This window comes from Thunnus maccoyii, chromosome 12 (assembly GCF_910596095.1).
Source record: "Thunnus maccoyii chromosome 12, fThuMac1.1, whole genome shotgun sequence".
In the NCBI taxonomy this organism is placed as follows: Eukaryota; Metazoa; Chordata; class Actinopteri; order Scombriformes; family Scombridae; genus Thunnus; species Thunnus maccoyii.
Window position 1 is genome coordinate 13,283,394 of NC_056544.1, and position 16,309 is coordinate 13,299,702.

Here is a 16,309-nt window from a genome sequence, read left to right on the forward strand (position 1 = left end):
TACAGTAATATGATAACTTTCTTCAGTGGAGAGCAGTGTCAGGAAATGTTGAAACTGAATAATTATATTAGCTCAGATTGTACTTCAACATTTTGGGGTGGTCGCGTTTTTTGCTGTGTCACCAGTGGTTGGATGAGGGGTTGATATCAATTTCATCTCTGTGTTCAGTGGACAGGCTGGTATGGTACAGTATGTGTTATGTTGCCGCAGGAGCAGAAAAGCGGGGAAGCGGTTAGCATTCCCCTCACTTGTTAAGAGGAGGATTGTGAGTGTCAGTAACTCCAAAGTTGTCCTATTTACATTGTGTTTTCTTAGTTAGCTCAGTAATGTTAGCCACGTTCAGAAATCAGCTAGTTCTGTTCTTCTAGTTTCTGGTTTTGAGTCTGAGGGTGTTTATGGGATGTGTGAGTGTGAGAGCTGCTTCCAGTTACTGGGGCTAAACTAGCTGTTTATAGTCAGGAAATACTGCACCTCCAAACTGTTGACTAGCTGCTTGTTAAACCACAAAACCTAATTTTCTGTTTCTACACATGTATACAGAAGATTTGATGTGTGGGTGTGGAGACTGCAGCATTTTAAAGTTACTTTTAATGAAACAGTAATGAATAACCGAAAGTAATGTAATGAGTAATGTAAGTATAGCTACATTTGCTGTTGAATAATTAGTAATGTAATCTGTTTTTCAATGAGTTGGTTACATTTTTCAACTAACTTGCTCAACACTGTTTACAGCAAGTCTGACTGTCTGACTGCTTGTGTTTCTTGCTCAGTTCCACCTCTCTGTAAAGATATTGTTGGTTCTCTCAGATCTGAGGAATTACTTTGATAAGTGCATCTTATCATAACTGACAGACATTATGGCCAAAACTACGACAATAATAACCTTGTAACAAACAGAATTGCCCTTTAAGATTGCTTTTTCATTTTTTCCACTGACCTTGCCACTGGCTTATATATTTTTAAAAAAATCCAGTCTGTATTCCCGAGCTGCGTACCTTTTATTCCCACCAGAGGAAGCATCTTCCTGCCACCATACATATCTGTTGATTAAGTCTGCAGCACAGTATATCTCAGCGAAGCTCCCGGCTGGCCACCTGGTTTACTACTTATTTTTCGCTTGATAATGAAAGCGCATGCAGGAAATATCCCATCACCCAGCGGTTGAAAGCCCCACGGGCATTATGCTATCACACATTTCTATGGTGATTTATTTTGCTCCCTTTCAAAGCGGCTCATGTCTGCAGCAGGAATGTCTGAGCTGCCTTCTCGGGGTGAGAAGAGTGAGGATGGAAAACAGCTGTAAACTGTATCGACAAGAAGCCGAGGGCAACCATCTGGGCCGCTGGTGTACAGTACGAGGGTTGATTGATTGACTGAGAGACCCTGGAGTCATGTAGGCAGAAGGCCGTAAACGCACACAAACAAACAAACACACACACACACACACACACACACACACACTGATATCTTTGCTACATAAACAGAAGAAGTGGATGGATGAGCCTGCAGGAGACTGGATCAGAATAATGGCTTTCAGCTTACATCGCTCTCTCTCATGTACACAATCTCAGCTCCAGTTTAGTCCCTTGTGACTCGGTTTCATGGCCGTGGTCAGTATTTGCTCTCCTGACTGGATCACAGAGCACTTCATCAGTCCGTTCAATCAATAAGAGAGAAAACAAAAAGAGTGTTTTCAGGATGGATTCAAGGACTTTCAGTAGCAAAACCATCAAGTTTCTTTCCATTGTCTGGTCTTGTTGAGCAGATTTCTATCACACTGTCTCTCTGTGACATTTAAATTGCAGTCGCTTTCTTTGTTTCCACCTTCTTGTGTGTGAGTTCACAGAAATATCAGCGCTGACTTGTGAGGATTAAAGCGCCTATATTTTAAAAATATATCATTTCCACTGTGCCTGTGATTGTGATCAATTGAAGAAAAGGCAATGTGTGATGTGTGGATTACTTTGAGGTATCACTGCAAAGTATTATCCCCCTAACCGTCCTATCTCTGTTAAATCATTAGTGTGATTTTGCTGTTGCCAGCTTGTTGTTATTGTTGTTTGTGCCGGTGGTGTCAGACGCTGTGCAGAGCGAGGGACAGTCCACTCTGTCAGCTCCTTCTACAGACTATTGATTTTTCTGCACCACTTGCTTTAATGAACGGCCGATCACACAAGGTTTATCTTTCACACACACACACACACACACTCACACACACACTCCCTGTCATAAAATTTGCTCGTCATAACAGTTGATATTTTGTCAAGGCGTGCCATGACCTTGACTGATGCGGAGGGTGCAAGTGCATGTTGGCTCGGACTGATGTACATTAAATGAAATGCATGGCTGGTTTTAGCACCTGACTTCAGCAGAATTCTAACCATGAGCGGAGGAGCTTGCAAAACTTATCATAAATCTATATCGCTGAAGCTATTGAGAAATCTCTTTATTGGAGTTCATATGATTGAAAACCCTCAATCTTTTTTTTTTTTTTTTTTTTTGGCTCCTTAACGTTCATTCTGTGTTGCTCAATACAGCAGCCGGTGTGATGATAATTCAGAGGATGTGAGCTTGAAATTTCTGCTTCTGGTTAGTTATTGGACTGGATCAGCCTCAGGGCTAATCATATCCACGGTATTGATTTTTGCTCATTGTACCGTGTAAACACAAACACACAAACCTGCACACACACACACACACACACACGCTGACAACCTCACACACCACCCCCTCCTAAGCAGTCCTCAGTGTCAGAGAGAGCTGGCAGAACAAAGACTCCCACAGCCGAGCTCTGCGGCCAGAATTAACGAGTGGTGGTTTTCAAAGACCTTAAGTATAATGAGCGGCTCAGGGGAGAAACACGTGGTAGTGTGTCAATTGATATGGAAATATGTAATTGTGGAAGGAGACCACACACACGCACACATTTAGGGGCTGAATAGCGGGGCCGAGGCGCTCAGCGGGAGGTCTGCTCGTTTCTGTTGAGGATGGCTAATGTCTGAAGTTCTCACGCTGCCCACTACGCTCAGTCGAGTGAGCCAAGGCTGGCTTTCCATATGGTAACCATGACAACTGTGGCTGTGAGTGGATGGCGAAGTTGAGGCTCTCTGGCTTCTGATCCCTTTGAAAAAAGACCGAGTGTGAAATGGATATGCGTGTGTTGTAACTGCTGGTTTTGGCTCAGCTGGAATGATGGAAAATTAGGATTGCATGTTTTTTGACTTGTACATTGATTTATTTTTATACAAAATCTGAGAAATCTAGCAGCAGCAGTGAGGGAAATTCTGTCAAAGCCAACTTTAGAATATAAATATGTTATATTCTTTATTCAGCCTGTGAGCTTCAATTTGCCTGTTTTATCCTCACCAAAATAAATCACATTTGCAAAAAGGAAAAAAAAACCTCTTTTACTGTATCAGTTATTAACTCACATCCCTCATTTTGAATCCTTAAACACCTCCCTCCCCCTGTTTGTCTGTCTTTTTTAGTCGAAGTGGAGCCCTGCGTGACAAACCCGTGTCTGCACGGAGGAAAGTGCCTTCCTCAGGGAACGGGTTACAGCTGCTACTGCCCACAAGGATACACTGGGGAGAACTGTGAGATTGGTGAGTGATGCTCACACACACACTCACACATCCCACACACACATGTGAGCACACACTGGCATAATAAAGTCCGCCCTGCATCAGTCTGTACATATTGACACAAGCCTCTCCAACAGCCTATTGGCAGGTCAGAGACTGAGCTGTCCGTCACAGTGAGAGAGGAGGTTGAATGGAGGCTGGGGGTCAAAGGTTACGTACAGACTGTCAGAGCAGGGTGATGATTATGGTCTCTCAAGGTCACACTGCTAGTAGCTCTCACTGCCAAGGTTTTTTTTATTAACAAACAAAGCTCCAGGCTAAAGTAGTGCTATGCAGCATCCTGTTTTAGGATGTCTGTCCTCAAAGGCACCCTAAATAGAAAACTCTGCTAACATTCAACAATCCTTTAGCTTGCTGTTACACCCAAAGACATCATCACAGTCACTTTAGTTTTTAAGCTGAATTGATTTCTTGTCCTTGCTAAAATACCTTAAGGTTTTGGAATCAAGTCAAGGCCTTTCTTAGTTTCGTCATGGTTCAAAAGATAAATCGTTTAACAGCGGAAATCCCGCATTCAGCTTCGGCATCAAAAAGCAAATCAATTGCTATCCGCCCCAAGGCCTTTGTGCCGACTGAAGTATATGGAAATCCATTCATAGGATTTTGTGATATGCTGCTGACAGACAGAAAAACTAACAGGGGAGAAAACATTAACTCCTTGACAGAGTTTTACAGATGGTTCAAAAGCTCTGATCACTGTTATTTAATTATACTCTCAGAGTTTTGACAGATAACAGAATTTAGGTGCGCTTTATCACCGTATAGGGACAAGGTCAAGACCGACATGCTGCCATGTTGCACCAGCTGATGGTGGCCTGCATGAACTGCAAGATAACGAGGGTCTGACGGCCAGGGTAGATTGTACAACATGTTTTCCACCTGCTGGCGTAGAGAGTGGGGAGACTCACTTATTGTTGAAATGGGGATGACAGAGCACACTTTTAGACAGTTTCTCCATGAAGGTATTCATGGTTGCACTCGTTTAAACATGCAGAAGGTGATGGAAGTAGTTGTGTAAACATAGCATGAGACAAAAGTAAAAATCTTTGCTCTTCCTGCTTTTACATGTCAAAATGTCTCTCATGAAGAAGGCCTATTCTCTCTTTCAACAATTGCCCCCAATTAAAAGGCCTTAGACTCCTGTTGTACATCCACTCAGTGTTGTTTTCACTTACTTTGCTTCTTCTCTGCACCGTTTGGGTGTTGCTATCAACACCCAAACGGTGCAGAGAAGACATCATACCTCCATCTTGTTGCACATGTTAAAAGTTACAACTTTAAATGATAATACAACTTTATCCTTCATATTGGTACATGTAGTTTAATGACTGACATCACAGCACAGGTAATCAATTAGCATAGTCTAATCAGCCAGAATACTCAAAAAACGCTGTGTGGGCCCGATATTGATATTTGAGAGTTTAAAAAATCTGATGATGTATAATTTTCTTTATACAACCCATAACAGAAATAAATAGTTTTGATAAGGTTTCCTCAAATTTCAAAAGATAGTACTTTATTGATCCAGAGGGAAATTGATGTGCAAGATCAGGTTTCTCACTGGCCAAGACAACCTGTCGTTATGACAGCAGCTGATCCCTGGAGTCATCAATGGCTCCGTAAACACCAAACTGTTGTGCGAGTGCAGGGGAGCAGGTTGACAAAAGTAACCCTGCAACGAAGAAGAGTGAAAACTATCTACTGCATTGTGGGACTAAAACTAAAGCTAAACTAAATTGTACACACAACTAAGCTTAATAAGACAATAAATAGTAATAATTTAGAATAAAGATCAGAAAACAGAGAGCAACTATAGCTGGCAGCCGCACAATTGAAGCCAGAAGTCAGATTTATCAGCTGACATATACGCCGATACTGATTATCTGCAATGAGCTAATATCAACCAGTATCCTCAGCCATTAAGCACCAACTTCAGGGGTCTTTGGTTTGGTATAAAACTGAAATTTTGGTTTACTATTTAATCGTTCCCACCCACATTTTGATGATGATGAATATGAAACAGTATTTAGAGATAGCTATCACTTTAATATCTCTGGTTGATTTACACCATTGAGTAGGATTGCTTTATATTGGATTTTTTGCATCTATGTTATGAATACCTTGTTTTTTCAGGTATTTAAATCACTGGAGTACCAAAAACAGACATTACCATCTAGTTATTTTATCTCTCACGGTTCCTCAATTGAGTTTTCAGAAACTGTACCATATTACAATATGCTGTATATTGATATTGTGGTAGAAGATTTTATCCATCCATCCCTGCACCCCACATCTGAAATCAAATCGTTCCTCTTATATAGTTACATTTTTGCAGAGGTGCTTGTGAGCTTCGGTGTAGCCCTACAGCAGACATCTGCATGGAGGTACTGTGACTCTGACACAGAGGTATAAATCTGCCTTGAGACTCACATTTTGTTCATTAACACATGCTCAGCTTATTAGGCAGCCATTCCTCAAGGAATTGAACACTTTATGAATAAATTAACCATATACAGTAACGTACTTATCTGTATTCACAGTCCCACTCGGCTGTGAACACCTTAATACTTACCGGGTGCCAAGTTTTGTTTGTTCAGTGTCACAGAAAAGATGGACGAACGGACAGTCAGACAGTCAAACTGACAGCCAGCAGCTGATGCGTGGGTATGCTGAAGGCTTCGTATGGATTTGCAGAATTTGCAGTATTATCTCTCTGAGGAGCGGCTTCCCCTCTGCATAATGGATGAGACGGACAAGCGGATCACACATTTTATATTGAACAACAAAGAGAGAGAGAAAGTTGGTGGAGTGTGTTTAACTGTGAACTGGCAGATCTAAAGGTCAGAGATGAGAGGTCATTCAAGGTCTTAATTAGCAGTGAAGTCCCTTAATCAAACGTTATATATTCATACAACAATTTTTTAAAATTTAATTTATAAGATGTATTTACAAAAGTAGTCAACCCGCAGTAAAAGCCATTTTCTCTAGTGTTCATAAAAATGTATTAATTAAAAATAAACTTGTCCATCACTCTGTAGTAAATCCAGTCTCTACAACTTTTGTCTTTCAATTAAACATTTGGAGATTTTCTCTTCTACTCATATCAAAGCATCAGGCTGAGTTGCACCCACATAGTTTAATTTAACCTCTGATCAATGACAATTTCACTTTGGTGGGTTTAAAATAATGAGAGAGAAGAGAAAGGTTTAAAACAATTAATCCTTGATTCATGTTCAAGCTCAAATCAGGAGTGTTGTACAATTTCGCCATAGTTTAGATCCTTTAAATGCTGAGTAATTTATTCCTCATTTGTGCTGTTTGGCAGCGTGTCATTCTTGATACTAATAAAGTAAGACATTTCCAAATCCTACACATACTGTAGTAGGTTTCAATGATTTAAACCAATGAACCATGTTGTCAAAGACTATTTTTGCAATAAGATAAGAGACATTTTGCTTTTAATTTGCAATTGTTTGATCTTCTAGATAAACAACATTTTTTGCATCACAACTTTTGGAGGAGGGAGACATCATAAAAGTAAACACATTACTAAGTTTCAGTCTGTTCCTATATCTTTCTTCAAGAAACAGCCTCATTTTCCTCCATTCTGCTTTAAAAAGCTGACATTTTTATAAAAAGATAAACAGCCTCTGCTGTCATATTAAAGTTAACCTTTGATCAAATCTGAAAGATTTTGAAGCTGAAGTAAAAGCTCAACTGAAAACATTTAAAAACAATCTTACTTTGTCTTACCCTGCAAGAGACTGTCCTGATAAATCACAATTTAATCCAGATTAAAAATTAATCTGTATTGTGACTGACCTCCAGTGACAAGAGCATCTTGGATGAGGCTAAAGTTTGATCTGTCTGACACCTTTAGCTCTCCACATCCACTGACCTTGGTCAGTTTTCAGACTTTTGCTTAGAACTAAGTAACCGTTAAGATCCGAGGAAACACTTTGAAGTATGTTTGAACCTATAAGTAGCTTTCTTTTTGTGCTCTCGCTGTGAGTTTTAATAGATTTCTGCAGTCCTGGGGTACGACTGTTATTCTGGGCCCAGAAGAACCCCACAGTGGCAAAAGAAGATTACATGCCCTCCATTTACTATGATAAAGTGATACTATATTGATCCCTGTAGAGAAGTGTTCCTTTTGCCTGCTCTTTCTTCCCACAGAGAGGTCGGGGAGCTCAGTTTGCTGCAGAGCACCAGCCTCAGAGCTGGTAGGGTATCTGTTGTTGCTTAAGGCCTCTTCAGCAGGGTGGATGCCTGCTAAAACGGAGGCTTGAACCCGACTCATCTGGTCCCATCAGCCTCTCCTTATTTATGTCTAGACTTGAAATGCTTTAAAAGAAAAGTGGTGTGGCCTGCGGTGCATAACTTTTTCTTTGCAGTATGTAGCCTTTTGTAAATAGAGACAGTGGACAAGAGACAAAAAGAGAGATTAGTCATACTGTACATCAAGTCAACCTTAAACTGTGTAAATGTACACAGAAGCATGTAACAACACTTGAAAGGCTTTTAGAGTGTTTTCTTCTGCGAGAGAATGAGGACAAATAAGGAATGCAAAGGGGATTAGACTGTGTGTATTCTCCTCACACCCTGTTTGAATTATGATAGTGTACTTGCCAATATGGACACATTTCACAGTTTAAACCAGGACTAATGACCAGCTCATTCTGTGCCAGTGCTTGAATGGCAGCAAACGCCCTCTCAGTTTTTTTTTTCTTTATGAACAACATCTCCACAGCAGAATACATCCTTTTAATTAGACCCCCTAATGAGATCTACAACCCGTCTGCTCTTGCTGCTTTTTCTCCCTCACAGATGTTGATGACTGCCAGTCGGAGCCGTGCGAAAATGGAGGCACTTGCATCGACAAGATTGATTCATTCCTCTGCCTTTGCCTGCCCAGCTACGGAGGAGACACGTGCGAGAAAGGTGAGAGGAAGACAGATGGAGAATACTGTACACATATAAATGGAACATTATTTGTTCATATGAAGTCCTTTTGCACATTGTCGTGTGTGCAGCCAGGGTGGTGAAATAGTTAAAGTTTCCCAGACATCTGATACAAGCTGTAAAGGGTTTGTTGCTATAACTGTGCTGGTGGACATAATCCTCATCAGTGTGCAGTGTCTGTTACAGCTATATGTCATAATCCAATATCACAAGGCTGCATCTCTCTGCAGCTATCAGACAGTGTATCTGTGTGTGTCACAGTGCTGCAAGATGACAAATACTGACTGAATCTCCTGCATGCACAAAAAACATACACATTGTTTCCCAAGCATCAGTTGCTATTTGCACGGTTTTTAGTCAGCGTCCCTCCATACATGCACACATGCCCACATGGGTACAATTATAATACTGTTTTTCAATTAGAGATGATTCATTATTGTAACTGTATTATGTACTGAAAGTATAAGAAAGTATAAGTATGGACCTAGTTTGTAGTTCACTGAGATACTAAAACTATTAGGGATCTAAATGAAGCAAGCGGGCAAATTTTATTCATACAGCACTTTTCAAAACAGAAGTTACAAAGTGATTAACAGGAAGAAGAAAATGGGAAAGAGGGGGATAAAAGTAAGCAGAGTTAAGTGCACATCACACAAAATGTATAAAATCAAGAGAAACCCAAAAGAAAAAAAAGGATTTTAAGATGATTTTTAAAAGAATAGTTCAACATTTTTTTAAAAAAAATTTGCTTTCTTGCTGAGAGATAATGTCTTAAACGTATCATGCTTTTTATGAATTTTAATACTGTTGTAATATCAGATATCTTTGTTAAACATGATCAGAGTTCCAAAACTTGAGGTGAACATAATGTAAAATGCTCCCCTCAAGTCAAAAGCCAGGGCATCAGCCTTCTCTGAACGCTCCGTTTGCAATGTGACCTCTACTTCCTCCTTGTGATGATGTCAGAATGTTTGCACATGCCCACAATCGGCCGTTCGTTCCGTAGCCTTTGTTGCTAAGGTTGTTCCAGGGGTTGTTCATGTTATCCAATCACATATTTTGTATTGGGTTCAGGCTTAAACATTTCAGAAGTTTCCATTTTGAGCAAAGAACCAAGAAAGAAATTAAATCCTATCACTACTGTTTGTTTACGTAGCCTCTGGAGCTGGCCAATCAGAAGAGAGCAGGCTCATCGGGAGGAGGGCCTTAAAGAGACAAAAGCTAAAACGGCCTGTTTACAACAGAGGCTGAACTGAGAGGCTGCATAAAAGACCAGTATAAGATAAATAAGGTTTTTAATACGTTTTTTGAACAGTAAATCATCCAAAGATATTCCAGTAGAGCCTCAGAATGTAAATATAGACCTGGAAATGTGCATTATATGTCCCCTTTAATTAGTGAACTTCAGAGATGCTAGTCAGTGGATTTTGCTGCCTTTGGACAGTACCAGGCAGTATTTCCTAAAATTTTGCACTATTCCTGTAAAAATGTGCACTGATGTGACTTCTCTTAGACTTTGTGGGAGGCTGTTCCAGAGATGAGGAGCAACAACAATAAACCAGGCTGTCAAAAATGGCAAACAAGCAGGCGGATGTGAAGCTTTGTTACTAAAAACAAACCAGGCAAAGCTGGCGACGAATCCACCTCATGTAAAATAGTGTGATGCAGGCGATCAAATTGAAGCCAGGATGTGTGTTGGGTAATAAAAGAGGCGGCAATCGACCCACAAATGCGGAGAGAGCCATCTGTAATATGACAAAAATGATCAAATAGATACACAGACAAACTCAGAGGCAATCTAGTCCTGTGAGTGTGTGCAGTCTGAACAATAAACAAACACATACACACATGTTGGCAAGATTCAGATCAGTGGCACTAATCACCCTCCATACCACACACTGACACCCACGTGCACACACACACACACACACACACACACACACAAACACAAACACAAGCGCTGATTCATTACCTCACTTGTTTCAGCCACCTCCAGCTCCAGATCTGCCCTCCTTAAATGTGTGTATGTGTGTGTGTATGTGTGCCGTGCACTAGTAGTAATGAGGATAAATGAATATCTAACCTTTGCAGTTATAAATGAATCCACAGACCTTGGTAATGAATACTAATAGTGCAGGGAAAGGGCCTCATGTGCTGTGAATTGAAAACGAGCCTGTATAATTACAGTTCATGTATTCAGCCTCTCAAGATGCCAAAGTCATATATTTTAGTCTTTATTTGCCAAATGAGATAGAACGTTCAACAAAAAAAAGCCTCCTGCTTCCTCTCTCCTCCCGTGTTATACAGACTATTTTATCTGCTCCTGCACTTGACTTCACTTTTACCCTTCAAAAAACCATTTTAGCTTCACTAATTTCCCCTCCTCTTTTCTCTTAATCTCTACAGACATAGAAGGTTGTGATCATGGCTGGAGGAAGTTCCACGGCCATTGCTACAGGTAGGTAACGATGAAAAGCTGGCTGAACCGTAAAAATGAATGTTACAATATATTTACCTGCAACCACAGGTGCCTAATCTATCTGCATTACTCTTCCATACCCTTGAGTTATGCGTGACACACTTACCACAGTGCTCTGTAGCGTTTAAACTTGTCTCGCTGCATAATGTATGAATTATGTATTTTCATATCCACTCACACTGTGTTGTCTCACAGGTACTTCACCCACAGACACACCTGGGAGGATGCAGAGAAAGACTGCAGAGAGCACAGTGCCCACCTCAGTAGTGTCATCTCTGCTACTGAGCAGCAGTTTATTAATGGTTCGAATGTATTTCTGTTGGTTTCGTTTGTGTTTTACTGGTATAACATGCAGAACAAACCACAACAAAAGACATAAAAGTGTGTGTGTGTGTGTGTGTGTGTGTGTGTAAGTATGTGCGGTGGACATCAGGGTTTTTACAGATAAGCAATTAAGTCTAATGGAAATATGGTGCTGGTGATTTTTCCAGGTCTGGGTCATGACAACGCCTGGATCGGTCTGAATGACCGCACAGTGGAGGAAGACTTTCAGTGGACTGACAGCAATGATCTGGTTAGTCGTCGTCTCCAATTTGTGCTGCCATGTCATCCAAATTATTATTTTTTCTTTCTCTATTTGTGCAAAAGCTCTTGCGTAATCACACAAATGCCAGACAGTAAATAGACAGAAAATACCAGTATTTCATCCAAAAAACTCAGCAGAAGATTCTAGTTAATAGAGATTCCAGTCTTGTCTGGCAGCACTGACGAATAAAAGCAAATGCGGCTGAATTCTGTTGTTTGCTGATATGCAGGTGTATGAGAACTGGAGGGAGAGCCAGCCAGATAACTTCTTTGCAGGCGGTGAGGACTGCGTGGTGACCATCGCCCATGAGGATGGCAAGTGGAACGACGTGCCCTGCAACTACAACCTGCCCTACATCTGCAAGAAAGGCACAGGTACTGTAACACTGCTGGACTGAATGTAACCAAACAGTTGGCACTACTTACTAACGAAAAGTACAATAATTTGTTGTTGAAATGCTGTTTGACACTTCCAGGTCCAGTATGAATCTTTTACAACACATCAATGCTTAATAATCAGTTTATGAGGACAGATTTTTTGCTTTCTTCATACAGCTTGGTTGCTTGTGTGTTATCGCTGACCAGCTGGCCACCTGTTAGTCATAACTGTGCATCGTCAGCTCCGGTGCTCTTTATGGAGAAAAGCTTTCTTCCTGAAGTTTCTCAAACTGCCACTCAGCAGTGGGTCAGACCTCAGTAGCAGTTTCACATCACTTGCAGTTGTGAAGATTGTGATTCTGTCTCAAACAACCCGTATTGACTCTTGAGAGCAATATCAATCTCAATCTTCCTCTTATTGCCGTGTCTCTCTCCCTCCTCAGGGCTCACTTACACGGGTCCAGACAGCAGAACTGTACTTGCAGTTATTGCCAATTACTGCCTTGTTCACAAATATGATCTGAAATTGCTGTGAGCCATTTCACCAGGTTTTCCTGATACTCACCCATAACCTCCTTCTGTGGTTTGACTCAGCCGGCCTGAAAGTGAATGCAGCGAGAGTTTGTCAGATGCAAACAAAACTAAAGAGAGGTACACTCTGAAGACATGGAGGAGGGTCCGGAGGAGGGAGGGAGAGAGATGGAGCAGGACAGGGAGAAAATGATTGAGTGTATTTGTTTGTCTGGCTGTCTACTGCAGAGCCCCATTACCTCCCTATGGCCAGGCTACAGCTCTACCCATCAGTCAGTTACAACAGCGAGGCTGCCATCTAGAGGCAACACACACTGAACAGTTGAGGGTTATTTTTTAGAGTCTTAAAAAGCGACTAAAGTTGGTCTCTCTGAACAGATGCATAATAAGTGAAAGTAATGTTGGTTGTATTTTAGCTCCATTTGTATCTTCTGACTGATGTGAAATAGATCTAGATGTATCTTGAGTAAAAACAGAACCCAACCTTCTCATTTGATCATTTTTGGCAGTGCTGTGTGGGACCCCGCCTGCAGTGGAAAACGCCCATTTGATAGGTCGGCGGAGGTCACACTATGACATCCATGCCGTGGTGCGCTACCAGTGCTCCGAAGGCTTCTACCAGCGCCACATCCCCACCGCACGCTGCCGGGCCGACGGGAGCTGGGAGCGACCCAGGATCATCTGCACAAAGTGTAAGTGTTCAATATCTAGTAATACTTTATTTTATTGTTATTTTCTCCACTTCCTCATAAACAGACATTTTGCCTTTTGTGTTTTTTAATTGCTTCTCCTATGGAGCTTAAATAACACGTTTTAATTCTGGTCTTCTGGTGCTCATATCTAGTAAAACAGGAATAATTTTCTTTAATCACCATAGTTACATTCAAATAAAAGTAAGGCAATGCAAATTTATATTTGTATGGCACCTTTCAACAACAAGACAAAAAGTGCTTACCATAAAACATAAAAGGCATTAAGACAAAATATAAAAGACATAAACACAAAGACACCAGACATAAAAAGAAAATAGTATTTAAAAGAGTTAAATAGAAAATAAGTAATAAGCTCAAACAGAATAAGACAGATAAAAGAGTAGAATAAAAATTACAGTGCAGCTACAGTGCGGTTCAAGATATGAATCTAAAGCCCCAAATTTGATTTAATAAAAGGCAGTGGCAACAGAAAAGTTTGAGTGTTGGAGCAGACCTCAAGTTTTCAGGGATTTGTGGTGCATAAAAACTGAACGCTGCTTCTCCATGTTTATAGTTTTGACCCTGATGACAGAAAGCAGACCTGTCTCAGACAATCTGAGAAGTGCAAAGAAAGAACTGGATTAGAATAAGAGATAAAATTTAAAAAAATATCTCTTTACTTTTTAAGACAACTGGAAAAATCGTCCATATCATGAGAAGCTATGATGCAGTTTCACTATGCTCTATGACTGTATCTCTGGACAAAGTTATGTGTCAAAAATCACACAATCTACTGTCTCTTGCTGAAATTATAACATACGGCTACAGAAAAAGGACACAAGATACTACAAAGACTCCTCTCACCCAGCTAAACATCTTTTTGACATCCTCCATTCTTTTTAAGGACTGTAAAGTATTGGTACTAGTACAGCCAGGTTCTCTAACACTTATCCAGAGTCTGTTTCCCATCCATAAGATACTGTAATGGTATGTACACAAAGGTACACAATAGTTGCTTTATGGTGCAGATAGTATCCATATGGGGATACTTGATTTAGTCATTTATTCCAATTATTTTATGCATAAAGGTTTTATTGTTTGGTGATAATATGATGATTTTACCGCTTGTGGTAAAACAGGTGTCTGTTTTCATTTTGTATCATGTGATCTCACCATAGCAAATTCCTATCAACTATGTGAAATGGCAATAATCTTGCATTCAGTCTTAAAAAGACTTTATTTTAAACAGTGACCAGTGGATTTCATTTATAAAAAGAAAAAGTGGCATGAGGTGTGGTAATCTTAAAACATTACTTGTTACCCTACAGTTGTGACGTGTATCTACTACAGTACATGTACTATAGAAAACCAGATAAACCCATTTATTTCCTTCCACTTTTAGCCCGGCGATCACACCGGTACCGACGTCATCACCACAATCAGCACCACGAGCGCCGCAGCCACAGGAGACACGGAGGAGAGGGACACAAGGCCAGAGAGGACGCGCACAGCTACTACTGAACCAAATAATACAACGTCAGCAATGCCTAGGTGCTAACCATGGCCCATAAAGAAAGACAGTAGTTCACATGAGAAACACTCCCATTTCCTTTTCTGCTTCTAGCCATGCTCTCTTTAGCTTTATTCCTCCTGATGAATAAGGTTTTCTCCCTCTAACACACAGTTTATGTCACTGAGTTTGGGTGTATTGATGCTTCTTTTTATTCTTACCCCGCTTCCTTTAATTGAGGTCCATGCGAACACTTAACTTGTAACACTAACTCTTATTAACATCCTCCCACCCTAACATCTCAGTACAGTAAATCCTCCACCTTTCTATGAACTGTAACCCTCTCGGTCTGTCAGACTGGCAGCAGTATGCGAGTGTGTGTGAGCGTATGCGTGTAAGAGAGAAACTTAGTGAAGTGCTGAGCCACTTTTTTTTGTAAAGGTTTGCTTGTTAAACATGAAAAATGACTCTCATCCTAGTATTCTGTTTACAAAGCACAGATGTAATTGATGCAAGATAGCATTCAGTCCCTGGTAACCCCCGAGCTTTTTGTATGTGTACTGTAGCTGTTACTTTTTTCCATAGAGCACCTGAATAGCTGGTCTGTTTTATTCTACTGACATGCTTTTTTCTAATATTTGCTATGTTTTTGTGTAATGTTACTATTTATTATGAATCATTTGCTAGTGAATAAGCTTTCTTTTTTTTACTTATACTTCAGAGAGCCAGTGTAACATCATTTTCTATACCAGTCCAACAATCAATCAGTAACAAAATTAATCATTTGATTGCCTCTAATCTCTGTATTGTAAATATTGTGGTGTTTGTTATTGGCTGATCCTTGATCAATAGCTGGACTTTGTCCAGTCAAATAGATCCCCATCCCCTTAAGCACTCTCAGCTAATGAATATGTCCCATTGACAGTCGAGTGATTGATAGTGTGGATGGGATTATTCGACTCTTTCTCGAGATAACCACTTGATTGTATCTGAATCGCTCAATACTCTCAATCTTTGCACGGCTATATTTACACGATGGGTAGAATGTCACAATTTTTTTGTCGTTGGTCCCTTTGATATTTGATCGATCATCCACTTTTTTGGTGTTCTTATGACTTTTTGTCCTGCTGTTGTATTCCATTCTTAATAAAGAGAAAAAATGAACAGCATCTCTGATCAGTGTGTTTCTGTCAAACCAACCATCACTTTGTCTATTAGTGTTTGTTGCGTGCATTTCTTAAAGGAGTGTGTGCAGATGATGTAGAAAAGTACTAAGGTGCTTTTAGAAAGTTTCACCCTTTTCATATCACCTTTTAACCAGAGCAGATGAAACTCAACCAAACAGCTTTCAGCAGTTTCATCCTGTTTGGTACAAAAGGTCATTTTCTCATCTCTGTTGTGTTTGTGAGCAGAATATTTAAAGAAAGAAAGTTAAGATGCACCAGATAAGCAGGACATTAAAATATTGTGTTTACCAGAACTAACAAACCAACACAGATCCCAGTGTTGAGAAAACACATGAGTTTGT

At 40.3% G+C, this 16,309-nt stretch overlaps 1 protein-coding gene across 1 annotated transcript in view; it reads left to right on the forward strand.

Annotated features, from left to right (window-relative positions):
- LOC121909394 (neurocan core protein-like) overlaps positions 1-15,950 on the forward strand; it is a 45,944-nt gene extending 29,994 nt beyond the window's left edge. Inside the window, exons 13-20 of the mRNA XM_042429931.1 lie at positions 3,489-3,605; positions 8,472-8,585; positions 11,013-11,064; positions 11,281-11,387; positions 11,577-11,659; positions 11,901-12,045; positions 13,089-13,271; positions 14,674-15,950. Of these exons, the coding sequence (XP_042285865.1) occupies positions 3,489-3,605; positions 8,472-8,585; positions 11,013-11,064; positions 11,281-11,387; positions 11,577-11,659; positions 11,901-12,045; positions 13,089-13,271; positions 14,674-14,792 (920 nt within the window). The 3' untranslated portion in view covers positions 14,793-15,950. The remainder of the gene's footprint in view (positions 1-3,488; positions 3,606-8,471; positions 8,586-11,012; positions 11,065-11,280; positions 11,388-11,576; positions 11,660-11,900; positions 12,046-13,088; positions 13,272-14,673) is intronic.
- Positions 15,951-16,309: the final 359 nt, after the last annotated feature.